General features: G+C 48.3%; 1 protein-coding gene across 1 annotated transcript in view; it reads left to right on the plus strand.

The window, feature by feature from the left end:
• Positions 1 to 848: 848 nt before the first annotated feature.
• Positions 849 to 20242, plus strand: part of ADD2 (adducin 2) — a 31158-nt gene continuing 11764 nt past the window's right edge. The window contains exons 1-9 of the mRNA XM_032771300.2: positions 849 to 1075; positions 3651 to 3786; positions 5078 to 5229; positions 7596 to 7676; positions 8551 to 8700; positions 11234 to 11377; positions 11906 to 12004; positions 17471 to 17647; positions 19275 to 19532. Coding sequence (XP_032627191.1) covers positions 878 to 1075; positions 3651 to 3786; positions 5078 to 5229; positions 7596 to 7676; positions 8551 to 8700; positions 11234 to 11377; positions 11906 to 12004; positions 17471 to 17647; positions 19275 to 19532 — 1395 coding nt within the window. The 5' untranslated portion in view covers positions 849 to 877. The remainder of the gene's footprint in view (positions 1076 to 3650; positions 3787 to 5077; positions 5230 to 7595; positions 7677 to 8550; positions 8701 to 11233; positions 11378 to 11905; positions 12005 to 17470; positions 17648 to 19274; positions 19533 to 20242) is intronic.

Genomic DNA, 20242 nt, shown 5'->3' on the forward strand with positions numbered 1-20242 from the left:
GCAGGACAGGACTGAGGTGTCATTGAGTCACAGGTGGGCTAGTGACTTGCCCAAGTAGAGCAGAGCTTAGGTCTTCCAGTCACCGGACCATCCTGCCTCTTTGTGGCTGGTTTGAATAACTCAGATAATATGAACCTCTAGTATTCAAATTATTAGAGAAACCATAGGATCTGTTATCATAGGGTAGCCAGGTGTCCGGTTTTTGACCACAAAGTCTGGTCAGAAAGGGGATCTGATAGTGTCCGGTCAGATCTACTGACTGGACACGCAAAGTCTAGTCATCACCCACACCGGCCCCTACTCAGCCAGGGGCACCTCCTACCTGCATCAGGCGGCTGCAGCTCTCAGCCCCAGCTCTGCAGGCGAGTCCCTCCCGAGCCACACAGGGAGATGTGGGGAGAAGGGAAAAATAGTGAGCGATGGAGGGAGGGGAAAAGGGGAGTGAACGGGGGGCGGGGCCTAAGAGGAAAGGGACAGGGCAGGAGTGGGGTCTTGGGGGAAGAGGAGGGGCAGGGTCGGGTCCTTGGGGGAAAGGGGTGGGAAAGGGGTGGGTCCTCAGGGAAAGGGGTGGGGAAGGGGAGGTTCTGATATTCTTGCTGGAGTGTCCGTTTTTTAAATATTACAAAGTTGACCACCCTATGTTATCAACATAAGGGAATCTGCATGCCATGCACCCACACCAACCTCCACCCCCCGCGTCCCATTATTGTTAACTGAGTTGTACATCATCCACTATTCTCCTGGGTAACATTCAGAATGGTTTTTTTTATGCTCTTGTCAGAGGTGCAATAAACACACATTCAGTCCTGCAGGCAGCCCTTGACCCTTTCATCTCTCCGCACAGGTACCAAGAAGTAAACTCTAGACAGCCGTGAAGATGAGCAATGAAACCACCCCAGAGGCAGTCTCTTCCCCCCCAGTCTCCTCCCCGCCCCCCCAAGGACAGCGTTACTTCGATCGATTCTCTGAAGATGACCCGGAATATCTGCGCATCCGGAACATGGCGGCCAATCTCCGACAGGACTTCAACATGATGGAGCAGAAGAAGCGAGTCACCATGATCCTACAGAGCCCAGTGCGTAGAGAGTGCCTGGAAACTGGCCAAAGCGAGGGAGTGGGAGTCAGGGATTGTTATCCCCTGTTCTGTCTCTGTAGCCTAAGACCTAGCATCTCCACTAGCGGGCTCTCTAATACAGGTGCCTCTATTTATTTGTTTGGAATGCCCAGCTCTAGAAATCAGCTGAAGTCAATAGGAGCTGCGGGTGCTCAGCATCTCCGCAGATCAGACCCACTGATCCACCAAAATGAGTGGCCAGATTCTTAAAATCTCCCAGCACGTTGAGTGCGGAGACCTTCTAAAATCTGGCCTTAGGTGTCTAAAGTTGGACATCCAAAAATGGAGACTTCCCCCTGCCCCATTATTAAAAGGCCCTTCTGCAAGCATGAGAGATGTGGGGAGGGACAGCTCAGTGGTTTGAGCACTGGCCTGCTAAACTCAGGATTGTGAGTTCAATCCTTGAGGGAGCCACTTAGGGATATGAGGCAAAAATCTGTCTGGGGATTGGTCCTGCTTTGAGCAGAGGGTTGGACTAGATGATCTCCTGAGGTCCCTTCCAACCCTGATATTCTATGAAGCTTTCTCCTCTTGGATTGGTCACTGGGGCGTGCTTAAGTGATGGAGCATAGAGAAAGCAACTGATGCCCAGCATCCAGGGCCATCCTTAGGATTTATGGGGCCCTATGCAGTATTATGAAACTGGTGCCCCTATGGCAGCCAAAGCTCACAGCCTGGTTGGGGAGGGGGGGGACGGACAAGACAGCAAAGGATAATGAGATGCCCGGCCTGCCTCATGGTGGCGGAGAGTCATAGTTCCCTGCAGAGACTCCCATACCCTCTCCCTCATGCAGAATGGACATGAAGAAAGTACCTAATTAAAAGCACTAAAATTTGGGAATAAAAAATGTCAGTTACAGGTTTTTTGATATGCCCTGAAGTTTGTCAGAGATTTATTTGCAAAACTTCGTAGTAAGGGGTGAGTCAGCTGTCCTGCTGAATACAACATTACACATAATGAATACATGATGCAGCTCTTCTGTTTTACATTTTCTTAATCAGTATTTCTAAGCTGAATTTATATTTTAAATGTACTCAAACCTTAAGCCAGCATTCCAGATTACTACATATTTAACTCACTGAAACAAAGACATTATTTTAAATTAATCAGAGGGTTTAGTGTGTTTATAACAATGTTCATTACTTTTAGAAAAAGGGAACAATAATTTACTTTGTGTGATCTCCATAACAAGAGTCATGGTTATGAAATTTCACCAACTTTAAAAAAAATATGTTTCCAAAGATTTTAGGTATAACAAGGATTTTATGTTTTACTAAGGTACTGATTTTGCTGGAGGGTTCTGTTAAAACTATCAGAGGGCGTAGCCGTGTTACTCTGGATCTGTAAAAGCAGCAGAGATTTTGCTCTGGTTCTTTTAAAACTAGTTCATCGGATAGTCAGAAGTAAAGAAAAGGGAAACTCTTTGTCCAGCTATCTGGAAGGAAGGACTGTTGTCCCTTTAAGGGCTCTCTTCAGTGGGGAGTGGGGGGAGAGGTGGTGAAGGGATGGACAGGAAAGACTTGGAAGCACTTTTTTTTTTTTTAACTATAGTAATTTAAAATGTGTATTTTAGAGAAGGAGGTCTTTTGAAGGATTTATTTAAAAACTGTATGTCTGAAGATCCACACATTTAAGGCTAAAGATGATTGTGCATCTAAAAACTCTATGCAAGCATTTTTTTAGAAATGTGATTTTATAATCTTCACCAGCTCACTAATGAAATATTTTTAAAGCAAATTTTAAACTAAGGTCCTGTAGACTGACATGTTCTGTGTAAATATTACATTAATGCACAACTGTTTTTGTCAGTAGAGTCAGGAAACTGACAGTATAAAAATTTATTTTGGGCATAAGCTTTCGTGGACAGCTGATGAAATGGGTTCTAGCCCACAAAAGCTTATACCCAAATAATTTGTTAGTCTCTGAGGTGCCACAAGGACTCGTCCTTGTCTTTGCTGGTACAGACTAACAGGACTACCACTCTGAAACCTGTCAGTATATACCTTGAGGTTGGCAAATGCCTGTTAAATGGCTTTATTACCCCTTGAATGTCTCTTTAACAGTTTCAATGTTGTCCTAATAGGTCTGGCAGGCTGGAGGTTTTTTCACTTTTAACTACTAGATTCCCTCCCAAGGAAGACTCACCAGGCTAGAGCAGCCATCTGTGGGAGCCTGCAGGAAGGGTCAGAACAGGGATAGGAAAAGAAGAGGGTGGACACTAAGACCCAGTGGTGCCCCAAATTTTCAGGTGCCCTACGCAGCTGCCTATGTTGCCTATGCCTAAGGACGGCCCTGCCAGCATCCTCCTTTAGGTGTTGCTTGTTCCCCTGTACCAGATGAGCTGTGAGTTCTGACTGTGTTTAATGTGCGAGGCCGGGGAGCCTGCTTCCCATTAAGTGCTTTGCCTTGGCGAGGAGCACTGCCAGCTTTGTCAGGGAGATGCTGACTCTGTAACGTTCACGGTGTGGCTGTAGGGCAGTGTGGGTGCCGATCTGTGAAATCACTGATGATTCACTGCCCTCCGTGCTGTTTCAGTCTTTCAGAGAGGAGCTGGAGAGCCTTATCCAAGACCAAATGAAGAAAGGGAACAACTCCAACATCTGGGCCCTGCGACAGATCGCGGATTTCATGGCCAGCACTGCTCCCTCTGTCTTCCCCACCTCGCCCATCAGTATGTTGATGGATAATTCTTCTCAGGGGCTGGAGGGGGGCAGGGAGGTCTGCCTTGTTGCCAAGTTACCAAACCGGGGTGGGACAGGGATTGCAGGATTCGGAAAGACAATCAAAGGCACCTATGGTGCCCATCTCCTAGTGAATTTCAGTTGGATGGAGGTGCCTAATTCCCCTAGGCTAACAAGAAAGTCTCAGCTATATCTCTCCAATCTCTGCGTGGAGTTGTTCGAAGCTCTCATGGTTTCCAGTGAAATATTATCTAGTTCCACTGGTTTCACATACACCCATACAGTGGTCAGCTTCAGTGACAACCAGCATAAGGATAAATAACACTGGGTTTGTGCTCCTCTTTGCTTCTTTATAATGCACAAAGCAGGCCTTGAAGACTGTGCTTTGCTGACTCTATTTTGAAGGGTTTCCCCTCTTTATTTTTCACCTTAAAAATTCCAGGAATATCAAATCATTCCCTGCTTTTCCTAGAGGTCTCCTTAGAAGACCAGAGAACTGTAGCAGGAGCTTTTCTAGCCCTTAACTAAAGAAATGAGTGGCTGTCTCTTTAACAAAGAGAAGCTTCCTCCCAAGTGGTTTTCATGTACTTGAGCTGAATAAGTAATAATAAAAGAGGTATTTTAAAATACCCTGAACATTATTGCCTAAAAAAGGTAAACATTAGAGTTGTCTGACATTTTTGTTCAACTGCTTTTTGATGAAAAATGTCTGTGTGGTTTTTTTTTTAATGGAATGTTTTGCAAAAAATTGTTTTTGGTTTTTTTTAATTTTCCATGTTTCTGATCAAGCAAAATGTTCCTCTTTTCTTCCCAATTTTTCGTTCCCCCCCCCCAGTTTTTTTATTGGCAAAGTGTAAAAAAAAGAAGAGTTAGAGGAAAGGGGCAAAAAAAGGATGGGGTGGGGGGAATCCTAAAAATAAGATCAACCCTAACCAATTGCATTTAAAAATGGGGCTAGGGAGGGTACTTCCCTTGTGTTTTGTATCCAGTGCTCCCCATCCCCAGTCTAAGACTGGCAGTGATGGGTTCAGGAGTCCCACAGATCCCTCCACGGCCCTTGTGGGCTGAAAGGTAAGGTGTGAAGGCTCAGGGAAGGGAAACCACCATGGCAGACCACAGATACGGACTGAAGAGCTCGGGGTAGTGTCCTTCCTCTCATCTAGGGGAACAGATAGAGATTGGGTGGGCCAGTTCCTGTGGCCTGGAAGCCTCCTTGCTTCCCAAAGTACCTTCTAGCCAGGAGCCCCTCAAACCGGCTAACCGAGCTCTGCTTCTCCTCAGGTCTCTCCATGGTGACACCTATCAACGACCTCTATAGCACAGAGTCACTGTCCCTAGCGAAAGGGGAGCGTCTCATGCGTTGCAAGGTTGGCAGCATCTACCGACTGCTGGACCTGTACGGCTGGGCGCAGCTCAGCAACACCTACGTCACGGTGAGGGGGGAGCCCCAGTGGTAACATGGACATGGGGCCATCTCTTTAGTGAGGATGGAACATGACTAGGGCCCTACAAACTCACAGTCCATTTTGGTCAGTTCCACAGTCGTGGGATTTTAAAAATCGTAAATTTCATGATTTCAGATATTTAAATCTGAAATTTCACAGTGTTGTAACTCTAGGGGTCTCAACCCAAAAGGGTGTTATGGAGGAGGGTTGCAAGCTTATTGTAGAGGGGCTGCGGTATTGTCACTCTTACTGCTGGGGGGTGGGACTACCTTCAGAGCTGGGCTGCCAGAGAGCGGTGACTGCTGGCCAGGAGCCCAGCTCTGAAGGCAGCGCCACTGCCAGCAGCAGCGCAGAAGTAAGAATGGCCTGGTATGGTATTGCCACCCTTACTTCTGTGCTGCTGCTGGCAGGGAGCTGCCTTCAGAGCTGGGTGCCCAGTCAACAGCTGCCACTTGCCAGCCACCCAGCTCTGAAGGCAGCAGCACAGAAATAAGGATGGTACGGTATGGTATTGCCACTCTTCTGTGCTGCTGCTGGCAGGGAGCTGCCTTCAGAGCTGGGTGCCCAGTCAACAGCTGCCACTTGCCAGCCACCCAGCTCTGAAGGCAGCAGCACAGAAATAAGGATGGTACGGTATGGTATTGCCACTCTTCTGTGCTGCTGCTGGCAGGGAGCTGCCTTTAGAGTTGGGCACCTGGCCAACAGCCGCCGCTCTCTGGCCACTCAGCTCAGAAGACAGCGCAAAAGTAAGGGTGTCAATACTACAAGCCCCCTACAATAACCTAGCGACCCCCCCCCCCCGCACATTCTTTTTGGGTTGGGACATCCAGTTTGAGAAACACTGGTCTCCCCCATGAAATCGGTATAGTATAGCATAAAAGCACATAAAAAACCAGATTTTGCAGGGGGAGACCAGATTTTACCGTCTGTGATGCATTTTTCACAGCCGTGAATTTGGTAGGTCTCTACAGATGACCACACACTGCCGTCCTCCTGCCTTTGCCCTCCACATCCTTGTGTGGAGCTGAGATGGAAGCATAGAGTTCTTGGTCCTCCGGTTACCAGAGCGGACCAGACTTGTAGGTGGAAGGATATAAAGAGAGGGAGTTCCGATTGGGAGACCGATCTCATCTTTTCTACTAAACTCTGGCATCCCTCAGCAAACACTACACCATGTAGCCAGTGCAGAAATGTCACATTTGGCACACGCTGTCTGTGATGGTATCTTGCAGAAGCCAATGCATGTTCCTTGAGAGGACAGGGAAAGGAAAACCTTTCCAACCTACGGTGTTGGTTAGCACCTGGTCAGCGGTTTAATACTATAGGTGAGAGTTGGGGGTTCAAAGTGAATTATCTCATGACATCTGCTCAGCTGTGCCCTGCATAAGATGACCCTGATCTTACATACACATGTGCATGGTCAGAAAGCATCCAGCTGAGACTTCCAGAGGCTGACTTTACAGTCCTAGCTTGGGAACTGCTCCTCAGCTAGTTAGATAAGAATTCCTTTTCAGGCCATGCATTTGCTTACTACACCAAGTGGACTAGATCTTCAGTGGAGCTATACTGAACATCTGGACCAGAGACACCTAGTAAACACAGCAAAAAAACAAAAAACAAAAAACGTAGTGCGTGCCATAGACACTACTGAGAAATGCCACATCCCCTTTATCCTTGTGATCAAAGGCTGGGAAATCTAGCAGCTCCAGCACAGCCACATGGCATGTGATCATGGAACATTCAGCACTAGACTCTTTGAATTTTTCTCTGTCACTGACTTCCTTTTTAGTTCAAGCCCAATTTCCAGTGTTTAAAGTTCTTGCCCATTGTGACCCAAGCGGTGCAGTACTGAGACCAAGCTTGGTCAGTCACGTTTGACTTTCCTGGAGATCTGAAACCAAAATGAAACATGGTGGGATCTCAGAGATTGGAGGCTTGAGAGGAAAATGCAGATGAAAGGAATTATGTTTGGTTCTTAGCATTATAGGTGGGCTTGGAAGGATCTAGCACCCTCCCGGATTCCATCCCAGCCCGAGCCTGAACGTCTACACTGCAATTTAACAGCCCCTTAGCCCAAGCCCAAGCCAGCTGTCACAGGCCAGCTGCAGGTTTTTAATTGCAGCGTAGACCTATCCTTAGTCCTGGCCAGGAGTACGCGGTCATGGAATGGACTCTTGACTAAACGACATGGTTTGGAATGGAAATGGCCATAGAAAAGACAGATACCCTTAGTAATATGAAGAACTCAGAATGTGCCACCAGGAAAGTAAGAATGCACATGCTACTGAAAATTGTCCAGTTAACCCTAATTCTCCTCTCCTCCCCTCTCCTCCCCCATGCATTTGTTTTGGTAGATGCGTGTCAGCAAAGAACAGGATCACTTCTTGATCTGCCCTAAAGGTCTTTCGTGTAATGAAGTCACCGCTTCTAGTCTGGTGAGTGTGCTAAATAACAACCTCTCCCTTCATAATGAAGCCCTCCATTTTCTCTCTCTCTTGAGATGATAAAGTAAATCCAGGCTGGTAAATCTGGGACCGCTTTGGAAGACGTTGACAGCAAAGAATTCTGTATGAGAGATGGTTTAAAAAAAACACAAAAATTATAATGATGATTTTTTTGTTTACAAATTCCACCTCCCCTCCCACCATTTTTTCTTAAAAATTTGAAATTTGAAATGCTCCAGAGTGCTTTGACAACTGCGATGTGAGGGGGAGAGAAATACATGTGGCAATCTCACCATTTTTTTTCACCCTTTTTTGGTCAAAATTCAAAGTTTTACATTTTTTCATCACCGTTTTGAAACTCAACATTTTTTGTCCAGCTTCTATCTATAAGGAGACCTCAACTGTTAATTGAGCCAAATCAGACTCCTGATAGACAGTGAACATTCAAGAACCACCTAATGGATGTTCTCTTCAAGCATGCATGGCACAGAGTAGGTTGTGATCCCAACAGATGTCACAAGCCATACAGGAACTGGCTGAGTTGCTGTAAAATTGTAGGACCTGATTCTGTATCTCATACCTACCTCGCAGGCTTAATTCATAGATTCCATGGCCAAAATGAACCATTGTCATCATCTAGTCTGACCTCCTGTAGAGCACAGGCCAGAGAACTCCCCCCAAATACATCCTAGATCAGATCTTTTAGAAGGGAGCACATTCATTGAATGCAAAGCCACCTGGAAGGTGGATCCAACGGGTCGATGAGAGAGCACAGTGGTGTTCTGCAGATCTAGGGTGAGCCATGGGAAGTGTGAATTCTTCCCCTCCCTGGTAAATCTTCTGCCTCATTTCTTTCGTGCTGCAGATTAAAGTGAACATCCTGGGTGAAGTGGTGGAGCAGGGCAGCACCAGTTTTTCTGTGGATGCTGGAGGATTCAGCCTGCACTCAGCCATCTATGCAGCCAGACCTGACGTCAGATGCATTATCCACTTGCACACGCCTGCCACTGCAGCGGTAAGGAGCCCCATCAGTCATGCTGATGGGCCCTGGTTTGCCAGGGTCAGCTGCTGTACAGTTTGCCATGGTTTGCACTGCAGCTATAGAGAGCTGCAGAGTTCAGCTCCAGCTCTGAACATTCCTGAAAGTGGGGAATCCAGGGCTTCGTTCAGGCTCATTGCTGATAACACCCTGCTCACCTCTGTGGTTTTGAGATCTGAGTGTGGCATCCCCACTCCACGAGTCTCTCAAACACATCACTTCCTCAGAGGCTGATCCACATCCTGTTAAAATCAGTGGAATTAACGTGGCTTCTGACACAGTGGTATTAAGTTTCATTTCCCTTTAGAAACCGTATGATGTTTTTATAGATCCAGACTAACACAGCTACCACTCTGATACTTAAATAGGATAGATATGTGCATCAAATAAGGCTGTTCCTTTAGGAGCTAATAACAACAGAACATCTGCTCAGGAGAATGGCCTCTTGTTTCTGGACAGCCACAGCATTTGTTGACCCTGGGACAAAACTCAAAGGCAGTGGCTTCGTTAGCCCGAATGTCTAGCACAAGCCCATCTCTGTTAAGTAGCTTCATTCATAATGGGTTATGAGAGACCAGTCCTTACTGAGGCATATTTTCCAGTGGGATTCAACCTGGTCTTTAAAACTGTACCTAGGACTTTATAACACCTCCCAACCTCCTGAGCATGCAAATGGTCTTTGCTTATCCAAACATGAGATGGATGAAACTCACCCCAATGCAACAGAGTTGCATCAGACCATATGCACCACTTTGAAGGCCATTTAAACCCTTTGAGGGACTAGAACTCGGGAGTTCAGAGTTCTGTCGCCACCTCGGTCACCAACAGTGTGACATTGCACAAGTTGCTGAATGGTTCAGTGCCTCAATTTCACCATCTGTTCTGTGGGGATATATTTGACCTACAGGGGTGTTGTGAGACTACCTGCCCTTTGTTGCCCTTGGCATGCTACTGTTCAGGGGGATTACCCAGAACTGGGCACGGTCTGTGCTCATCCAATCCTCTCTGCACAGTGGAACTGTACTGTTTCTGACACACTGGAATGCTGCCCAGCCCCAGAGAAGGGGGCTCCATTTGCCCCTCACTTGAGCACTTCTCTGATATGTTCAGGTTCCATTATTGAAGAAATAAACATTTTTTTCCTCGAAACTTCATTTGATTCACCTTCGGTCAGTTGCTTTATGCTTCTAATGTGATGCTGGGCCATAGAAACTGTGAGTGGGATGCATAAAAGTAAGCGAAAGATCTGCAGCCCCTGGGAGAAGAAAGGCCAAAACTGAAATATTTCTGCATTCCTTTTATTGGCACTGATGGCAGAGATTCATTTTTCACGCTGAACCTTCATTGCTTCATATGCCTGTGAACTGATCAGCTGATACAACCGCTGGTCTGAGGGGTCAGTCCTGGGAGATGCTGGGCAACCTCAGCTCCCATTGATTTCACTGAGACAAGGGAAGAAGGATGCTCAGGATACTGCAGGATCAGGGCCATAAAAGTGCAACAACAAGCCACAGGCGGCAGCTTTGGCCACAGTTTGCAGGTTTGAAAGCTGAGCATAGACTTGACAGGTGCGTTAGTTTAAACATGAGCAGAGAACCAAAATTACACTAAACTGGGAAGAGTGATAGATACACTGGAGGGCAGGGATAGGATACAGAGGGACCTAGACAAATTAGAGGATTGGCCCAAAAGAAATCTGCTGAGGTTCAACAAGGACAAGTGCAGAGTCCTGCACTTAGGACAGAAGAATCCCATTCACTGCTACAGACTAGGGACCGAATGTCTAGGCAGCAGTTCTGCAGAAAAGGACCTAGGGGTTACAGTGGATGAGAAGCTGAATATGAGTCACAGTGTGCCCTTATTGCCAAGACGGCTAATGGCCTTTTGGGCTGTATAAGCAGGAGCATTGCCAGCAGATCGAAGGATGTGATCATTCCCCTCTGTTTGACATTGATGAGGCCTGTGTCCAGTTTTGGGCCCCGCACTACAAGAAGGAGTGGAAAAATTGGAAAGAATCCAGTGGAGGGCAATAAAAATGATTAGGGGGCTGGAGCACATGACCTATGAGGAGAGGCTGAGGGAACTGGGATTGTTTAGTCTGCAGAAGAGAAGAATAAGGGGGGATTTGATAGCTGCTTTCAACGACTTGAAGGGGGGTTCCAAAGAGGATGGATCTAGACTGTTCTCAGTGGTACCAGATGACAGAAAAAGAAGTAATGGTCTCAAGTTGCAGTGGGGGAGGTTTAGGTTGGATGTTAGGAAAAACTTTTTCACGGGAGGGTGGTGAAGCACTGGAATGGGTTCCCTAGGGAGGTGGTGGAATCTCCTTCCTTAGAGGTTTTTAAGGCCCCGCTTGACAAAGCCCTGGCTGGATGATTTAGTCAGGGATTGGTCCTGCTTTGAGCAGGGGGTTGGACTAGATGACCTCCTGAGGTCCCTTCCAACCTTGATATTCTACGATTCTTTGCTGATCTTCCCCTTTGTTTCCTGCGTTCTCTCTTTTCGCCAGGTGTCTGCCATGAAATGTGGCATTCTGCCTGTATCCCACGATGCATTGCTGCTGGGCAACATGGTGTACTTCGATTTCAATGGAGAGATAGAGGAAGAGGCAGACAGGATTGAGCTACAGAAGTGCCTTGGACCAACCTGCAAGGTTAGGAGAAAAGACACGCTTCTCGGACTGAAAGACGTTATGTCTGATTGACTGTTAGGCTAATACAGGAGTGGGTTTGGCCCAGTAATATTTTCATTGGAGATGGGCTGAAGAGGTGGCGTTCAGATCTGGGTCCAAACCAGGCCTGGGTTTGGGTTCTGGTTTGAGGTCAATTGCTTTGTGCCTCAGTTTACCCATCTGTGTCCTGACATACCTGGAGGAGTGCCACATAGATTAGTTCCTGACACAGCAAGAGGAGTGCCACATAGATTAGATTACAAGGAAATGGCCAATAACCCAGGCGAAGTATCAGAATTACTCAACATCTGGGAAGTTACAAAGGTGTTAAATTGCTGTCACTTTCTACAGAACCTGCCATTGCGAATGTGACCTGAAATAGCCTGCAAGTCATTCCAGGGACCTTTGGGTGCTGGGCAAAAACCCAGACTTGTCATTGGACTGTATCTCTGAGCCTCTTTAGAAAGAAATGGATTCACAGTGTTAGCTAGTGTTTCATTTTCCCCGCAGATCCTGGTGCTGCGAAATCATGGCGTGATCACGCTGGGAGATACAGTGGAGGAAGCTTTTTATAAAACCTTTCACTTGCAGGCTGCTTGTGAGATTCAGGTGAGCGACTCCACCAGGGCAGCACGTTGGAATGAGCATCAGCCCTCGTCAATGTGTTTGCAAGCTCGCTTCTCATTACATTGCTTTGTTACTCTGCTCAGGGCACTGCATTATGTAGTCTAGATGAATACTCCATCTAACCAGCCACGCAGGTACTTATGACTCTTGTCACTGTAAAGTTGGAATGTCTCCCATAAGTTAAAGACAAAACTACTTGCTCTTTTTCCCTTCCCTACAGGGGCGACTCTAAGGCACCAGCAAAGCAAGCAGCTGCTTGGGGCAGCCCATTTGCAGGGGCGGCAGCTGGCACGGATCCAGCCTGGAAGCTGAGAACCAACAGGGGGCCTTGGGAGCTGTAGTTCCTTAGTTAGCTCCCTGCCTATAGAGCCAGCCCTGGACAGAGAAAGAACGACATTTCCCAGCATTCCCTTGGTTGCTATCAACAGGAAAGGGAGGGGGAGGGAGTATGGTAGCTGAAACCTCATGCTGCAGCTTGCTGTGAATGGAGAGCTCACTGCTAGAGTGGAGTGGCACTGTGAATGGGGAGCAAGTGTGCCCAAGAAGTAGAAGGCTTTGGCGCAGATATCCCCTTCAGAAGACATCCCTAGATTGGACTAGGAATACTGGTGTGACCTCACCTTGCAGCCCCCAAAGAAGAAATTGGGTGGACTAAATGGACAGTGCACCTCTCTAGCTGAAGCCTAGCAAGGGAGGTATGTGGATCCCACTAGAATTTAAAATGAAAAGAAGGGAGGGGAGGCTCTACTGGACTTGGGCAGCTTTAGATACAGTACCAGGCACGTAGGACGATTTCCACTTCTGAGCCATGGAAGCAGAAATTGACTTTTCCTTTCCAGATTTAGCTAATATTCAGAAAGGGAATCTAGCACCTGCCTTCCAGATTTGAACACCTCAAAATTCAGGAGTGCTCAAGCTCAATTTGGGCAGCTGTTACTTCATTTCTCCCAAATCAAATATACTGATCCACTGTAAATTTGCTGTAGAAAAAGTAGGATAAAATTGAGCAAGAAATGCTTCCCAGTGGTTATTAGGACTGGAATTGCTATTTTCAACAGCCATTGCCTTTTTTTTTTTAAGTTTTATTTGTTTAAAAGGAAGACAGTGATATTGCATGGGCAAATTCCCCATAGAAACAAAGAGTGGAACAAAAGAATAATAAAGGCACCTCAACTTTTCCTCATTTATGGAGGACAGTCTTATAATATGCATCCAGATATCCTCCAATCACACAAGCTGAAAATTGTTCCACTTTACTGCAGTTCTGTAACCATATGGGAACCAATCCTGTCTGTGTTCTGTGCACATCCAAAATTCCTGCTGAATGACCCACCCTGGGAGCAAGTTACCAAGCCCAGGGAGCCCAGGGCTGGGGCAGCAAAGGGGTGCAGGAGGGAGCCCAGGGCTGGGGTGGGGGCAGCCAAAATTTTTTTTTGCTTGGGGCGGCAAAAAACCTATAGCTGGCACTGCTTCCCTAGCACAAGTATAGACTGACAGACTTACAGTGATAACTTGCTAAGACAGGACTGCATTGTGTCTGGTATGCCTAATATGGGGAGAGACCCAGGATCATTACAACCCCCCTGTACTAGACACAATGAGCCCTGTGATTGCAAGTTATCACTGTGGTATAAACTGCAGCATCCTAAAGCATCCATCCCAAATTTCCAGCCACAACTGTGAAATGCTTTAGTGCTTGGTGTAGATGGTGGGCTGCAGGGTGGCAACATCACTGTAGGAAAGGGCTACAGAGAATACAGAGTATTCAGAGTAGCAGCTGTGTCAGTCTGTATCTGCAAAAAGAACAGGAGTACTTGTTGATCTCTAAGGTGCCACAAATTTATTTGAGCATAAGCTTTTGTGGGCTACAGCCCACTTCATCAGATGCATAGAATGGACCATATAGTAAGAAGATATGTATATATATAGTAAGAAGTTGACACCTTTTTGTCAACTGTCTGGAATAGGCCATCTTGATTATCACTACAAAAGTGTTTTTTTTTCTCCTGCTGATAATAGGTCATCTTAATTAATTAGCCTCTCAGAATTGGTATGGAGTTCCACCTTTTCGTGTTCTCTGTATGTATATATATCTTCTTACTATATGTTCCATTCAATGCATCTGATGAAGTGGGCTGTAATCCATGAAAGTTTATGCTCAAATAAATGTGTTAGTCTCTAAAGTGCCACGAGAACTCCTTTTCTTTTAGCAGAGAATACACCAATTCAATCTGGCTGGATTGCACTGATCATTTATCTCCCTCTACTGGGCAGTCCCTGGAACAGACTTCAGGACGGAAACCAAATTCCTTTTTTACAGCTTTATTTACTGTCGTGGCTTCCAGTCACTCCCAGCTTAATCTTGTTTTTCAGCTGCTGCCCTGTTATTTGCTCAATAGCTTGAACTGGGTCTTTGCCTTCTCCTCCACTATTGCCTGTTATGTTGGGATGGGATTTTCAGAAGTGTTTGGCATTGGGCTAGATGAGTTCCCACTGAAGTCAGTGGTACAGCTCCCAGAGACTTCAGTGAGAGCAGGGATTAAATGCTGATTTGGAAACCTCGTTCTCTAAGCCTTCAGAGCTCAGCAAGAGCTCAAATGGGAACACAAAATGAGTGATGTTCTGCATCGCTTGCGGCTGCTATTCATTATTTATACAGTGCCATAAACGTGTGTAGTGCTTTCATGGTGAAGAAAAGACAGTGGCCCTGATTTGGCTGTTGCATATACACCAGCGTAAATCAGGAATAACTCCACCAAAATCAATGCGATACACCCATGTAAAAACCAAAGCGTGATGTGAATCAGGCCCAAATCAGGCCCAAAGAGCTCACATGGCAAGGGATGGTATTTCAGGCGTAGTATGTGTTTGCTGGGCTAGCTTGGGGAGCATTCACCTTCAGTACACCATGTAGGCGCACCTGTACAAACGCTTTGAGACAATGGTGGCGCAAGTTTCAACCTGAGCCATGTCCAGAAAAAGTCTTTGGCTTCAAACACCTCACTACATTGGAGCTGCAGTTATTGTAGTTAAAATTATTAGTATTTATTATCAAGAACCATCAATTCTACCAATGCCATTGATTCATTTCTAGGCATAGATCAGAGCAGCGTGCTTTGCCAGCACGCTGGAGGGTTTTGACAGATGTTGAAAACACCCAGGGGCACCAATGCTTTACTCCACACCTGCCTCTCTTACCCTTTTCCCTCCTGCCCTGTCCCCCTCACTCTCCTTCCTTACAATGCCCCCGCGCCCTGCTCTTTTCTTTCCATTTAGCTGATCCCCTTCTAAGTAAAAATGGAACATGACAGTGGCTGCCACCACATTGTTCACTCTGCTTGCCTGTTATGGTCTTTCCCCCACCCTGTGCTTGTCTTGGGTATTCCGCTTGTAAGCGCTTCAGGGCAGGGAATGGGGAATACTACAATGGGGCCCATCTCTTGGTTGGTCATTAGGACATGAGTGTCATAAATGTGATTCTGTATAATAATGATATCATTCAGCACATCTAGAAAACTATCTTCCCTCGGGTAATCAATGTTCGCCACCCAGAATGTTAACAGACAAACGCCCTCAGCTCTGTCACCAACTCAGATTGCCCTTCTTTGTCCTGTTTCCCAAATCCCCATAAACATAGCACACACAAAAAATACAGCATTTGTCTCAATCTGAGCAAGCCAGACAGAGCCAGCAGCGTGCACTGGGAAGAACAGAAAAGAGAATAAACAGGGGTTGCACTGTTAATAGCTTCTTGTTGACCACGTGGAGTAAACCGGTTTGTAGGAAGGTTTGCATTAAGAAAGGACAGTCGTCCAGCAGCTCAGGTTTTCCATGCATAAAAGTGGTGATATCGACATGTTTGTGATAATGCCACAATCCTCAGAGCTTGGTACTGTTATTAGCATTGGAATCACTGAAAGCATCAGTGCTCAACTCTCTGCCCTGGCTCTGTGCCTACAGCCAAACCTCCTGCAGCCCCTCCTACAGCTACTGTAGATTTCCTTTGTGGGTTGGTTTTTGATTCTTTTTATTTTTTAAACAGTGGCTTGTCAGCAAAGCCTGAAAACGCAACATGATGATGCTGACTTTCTTCTGCTCCGCTCTTCCTGCGCGGTGCGGGCGCTAGGGTAACCAGATGTCCCCATTTTATAGGGACAGTCCTGATTTTTGGGTCTTTTTCTTATATAGGCTCCTATTACCCTCCACCCCCATCCTGATTTTTCACGTTTGCTGTCTGGTCACCGTAGCAGGCGTGGCTGTACCAAAGCGGCAGGTTTGGTTGCGCTGGTTAGGCAGCTAGCTTGCAATCAGTGTCATTTATTATAAATGCCGCTGTCCTCCCCTCTGCACATCGACCTACTTCTTTAGCTGGAAAAAGGAGGTCAGCAGTGCTGCTGAGGCCTGGCCCCTGAGCCATCTGCAGGTGAAGGGCTGGGAATACATGCGCTCTGCAGACTGCCTCCTTCCCACATGTAGCCTTGTTGACGCTGGTACTCATGGGCCTTGCTGCCTGTTTCCTGTCTCTCCTCTCCGCCCCAACTCATTACTCCCTAGTCATTAACTCCCCAGGGCAATAGCAGCATTTGAATGCCCAGTGACTCCCGAGGCTGCTTGGCTTTGTTTCCAAACTGGCCTGCGCTCTGCCTCTGAGCACTCCGGGGTCTGGGGCTGTTACAGACGGATCTCGGCCTTCTGAAATACAGCAACGCGGGACAGGCGCCACGCAGCTATTTCAGTGCTGCCAGCTGAGGAGAGGGAAAGGTCGTCAGTAAATAAATGAATTGGGACCGATGCTGCAAACCATCCGGGTGCCTGAGTAACATGCACGTTTGCAGGATTAGGGTCTCGCATGGCAAGCACTTCAGGGCAGGGGACACTGTTTCCTTTTCAGGGGTGGGGCGCCTGGGGCTTGGGCGGGGAGGGTGTGCCACCCAGCTCTGCTCCTGGTCCTGGCTGCCAGCCTTGTGCTCATGGCTCCACCTCTGGTGAGGCCCCACGACTGGGGCTCTGCTCCCAGTCCCAGCTGCTGATCCTGCACCTGTCGCTCTGCTCCTGGCCCCGCACCTGCCCCCAGCTATGGCCCCAGCCTCATCCCCCTTACCCCTGTCTGTATCCCCCCATCCCGGAGCTGCAGCCCTGGCTCCAGAGGGTGGGAGGGGGTTACAGACGGGTGAGGGGGGCACGAGGTAGAAAGTTTGGGGACCACTAGTGTAGGGTAACTCTCGCATGCCCCCAAGGCTGGGCTGGCAGGTAGCTGCTGCAGGAGCTGACTCTAGTGGCTTTATTCCATTCAAGAGCTCCCTTCCACCAAGGGAATTCTCTGCTAGCCAGAATCCTTCCCCTTTCTGCAGAGCAAATGGGGGGTGGAGCATAACCAAGAATCTGGCCCTTCCTCAACAGCTTCTCCAGCTGCACCTGTGTTGCTGTAGTCTCTGTGCTTTGCTCTAGGTCTCTGCCTTGTCTAGCGCTGGGGGAGCTGAGAATCTGATTGTGCTGGAGCGGGAGAAGTACAGACCCCACGACGTTGGGTCAGTCCGATGGGCTGGGAGCACGTTTGGACCCATGCAGAAGAGCCGCCTGGGAGAGCATGAGTTTGAGGCCCTCATGCGAATGCTGGACAACCTAGTAAGTCTCCAGCCGATTTAGCTGTGGCCCATTCCTCATTCTCCACACTTCCCTTCTGCCTGCCTAGAGACAGCGCAGATACGCCTACGCAAGCTGCAACTTACATCTACAGTTGCAGTGTAGCTGTAGCGTCAGTATCTCACAGGATGTGTCCCAGGCCAAACAAGCAGTCTGATTTCCTGCTAAGGAATCTGCCTCAAAATGTAAGGCATGCCAGCTGAATAGACTACAAATCCATTTCGGGGCATCCTGAGTGCGCTCTTCCTGCCTCTGGGGGGCCAGTTTACTGTAGTACATGCTGCTAATCTGGGAAGGGAAGAGGAAAAGATCTGGAATGTAGATAGCCCTCATTTGACCATAGGGAGATGGGCAGATAGCAGAGAAGGCCAAAAATGCTTGAATGAAGAACTGTTTCAAAACAAAAAATGTGACAATCTTAAATGTTACACTGAGGTTGGTTTGTTTGTTGCAATGTTTTTAAAATGTTCTCTTATCAGAAATGTTGTTGCAATCGTCATCAAAACTTTCATTCACTGAACCATTCCTAAAAACCAGGATTTGGTTAGGCAAAAAATGTTAATAACAATTTCAGTGGTTTTGTGAAAAGGGGAAAAAGAATCAAATCAAGCACTAGATTTTTTTGAACTCCGTGGCATTTTTCTCTAACCTTTTCCTGCCATTTTTTTGCCCAGTCCTAACAGGGCCGGTGCAAGGATGTTTTGCACCCTAGGCGAAACTTCCACCTTGCGCCCCCCCCACCCCCGAACCTCGCTCTGAGGCGCCCCCCCACTCTGCGGCAGCTCCTCACCCCCCCACCCTCCACCCTGAGGCACACCCCTCACCCCAGCTCACCCCTACTCCACCTCCTCCCTGAGCACGCCATCACTGCTTCACTTCTCCCACCTCCCAGGCTTGCAGCGCCTAAGCTGATTGGCGCTGCAAACCTGGGGGGCAGGAGAAGTGAAGCGGCCACGGCGTGCTCAGGGAGGAGGCGGCACAGGAGTGAGCTGGGGCGGGGGGTTCCCCTTCGTGCCGCTCTCCCCCTTTCCTTGCTACAGGTGGCTCTCCCCGTGCTCCCCTGCCCCAGCTCCTTCTGCCTAAATGCCAGTGGCAACCGGGGCGGCTGAAGATCCGGCCACCGCAGTCGCTGCTGAAGAAAATGGCGCCCCCCCAAATCCTACCGCCCTAGGCAACCGACTAGGTTGCCTAAATGGTTGCACCGGCCCTGAGTCCTAATAGCTAGAGCAGTGGTCCCCAAACATTTTACCTCACACCCCCGATCCCTGTCCGCACTTCCCCTCCCAGAGTCGGGGTTGTGGCTCAGGGAGGGGACCTGGACATGGGTAAGGGGGCCGGTGGCCTGGCCACATCTGGGGCCAGCAGCCAGCACCCTGGCATGCACCCGGCAGGCGGGACCCCAGGCACGGGGCTGGCAGCTGGAGCTGGATGCAGGGTCAGGAGTCGGGGTTGGGGCCAGAAGTGGAGCTGGGTGGCACTCCCTGCTAGGCCCCAGCTACACCCCCGTGAAAGTTCCTCCGTGCCCACCTAAGGGGGCACGCCCCACAGTTTGGGGACCTCTAAGCTAGAGTTTTCCAAGTAAAGAAGCATTCTGTTTGTGTCCTTCCAGGGTTACCGAACAGGCTACACCTACCGGCACCCCTTTGTCCAGGAGAAAATCAAGCATAAAAGTGATGTGCTGATCCCTGCCACCGTCACAGCATTCGTCTTTGAGGAGGAGGTTTCTCCCATTGCCACCCTCCGACAGCATGCCCAGAAGCAGCAGAAGGAGAAGACCCGTTGGCTAAACACACCCAACACCTACCTACGGGTGAATGTAGCTGAGGAGAATCAGAGAAGCGCAGGCAGCCAGCGGACTAAGACCACGGTAAGGGGGAATGAGCTTTGTGTGCTGGGTATGAGGCACCATCATAAAGGAGCATAGCCAACTTCCTCCACAACAGCGAAATGCAGCGGGTAAGGAGTTGAAAGGCCCAATAGATGCTTGGAGTCAATCTAGACGTTCTCATGATGTTTCCGGTTGGACTCGATAGACCTCCAAGCATGGACTCTCCCAGAGTAACTGTGGCTCAAGCCAGGACCAGAGTAGGACAGCCTGTAAATCGTTACCTTCAGGTTATGGGGGAAAGGTTTTTGGGGGAAGGGGCAGTTTGCATTCAAACCAGTTCACCCATTCCTGAAAACAACCCCTCGGGTTCCTAGGCAGCAAAGCTGCTTTCCAGCAGCAACAGGTACCACAGGGAGCCCTCGCAAAATTGGCTACTGGTCTGTATAAAAATGTTCACCTTCCTCTTCTACTGGGAGATGCACTAACCAGCTGGGGCTTCTACCAGAGTGGAGTCACCTGGGGCATAGACAGAAAGAGTGGGCCAGTGGTGAGGGTGCTAGGTTGGGGCTCTGGAGACACCCAGGCAGTCCCTTACTTTGCCACTGACTTCCTGTGTGACATTGGGCAAGTCACTTAGCCTCAGTTCTCCATCTGTACAATGGAATAATAGTCCTGCTCTGCCTCACAGGAGCGTGGAGGAGAAATACATTAAAGGTGGGGAGATGCTGTGAAATTGGGGGCCCTACAAG

The sequence above is a fragment of the Chelonoidis abingdonii genome, chromosome 2 (assembly GCF_003597395.2).
Source record: "Chelonoidis abingdonii isolate Lonesome George chromosome 2, CheloAbing_2.0, whole genome shotgun sequence".
Classification (NCBI taxonomy): Eukaryota; Metazoa; Chordata; order Testudines; family Testudinidae; genus Chelonoidis; species Chelonoidis abingdonii.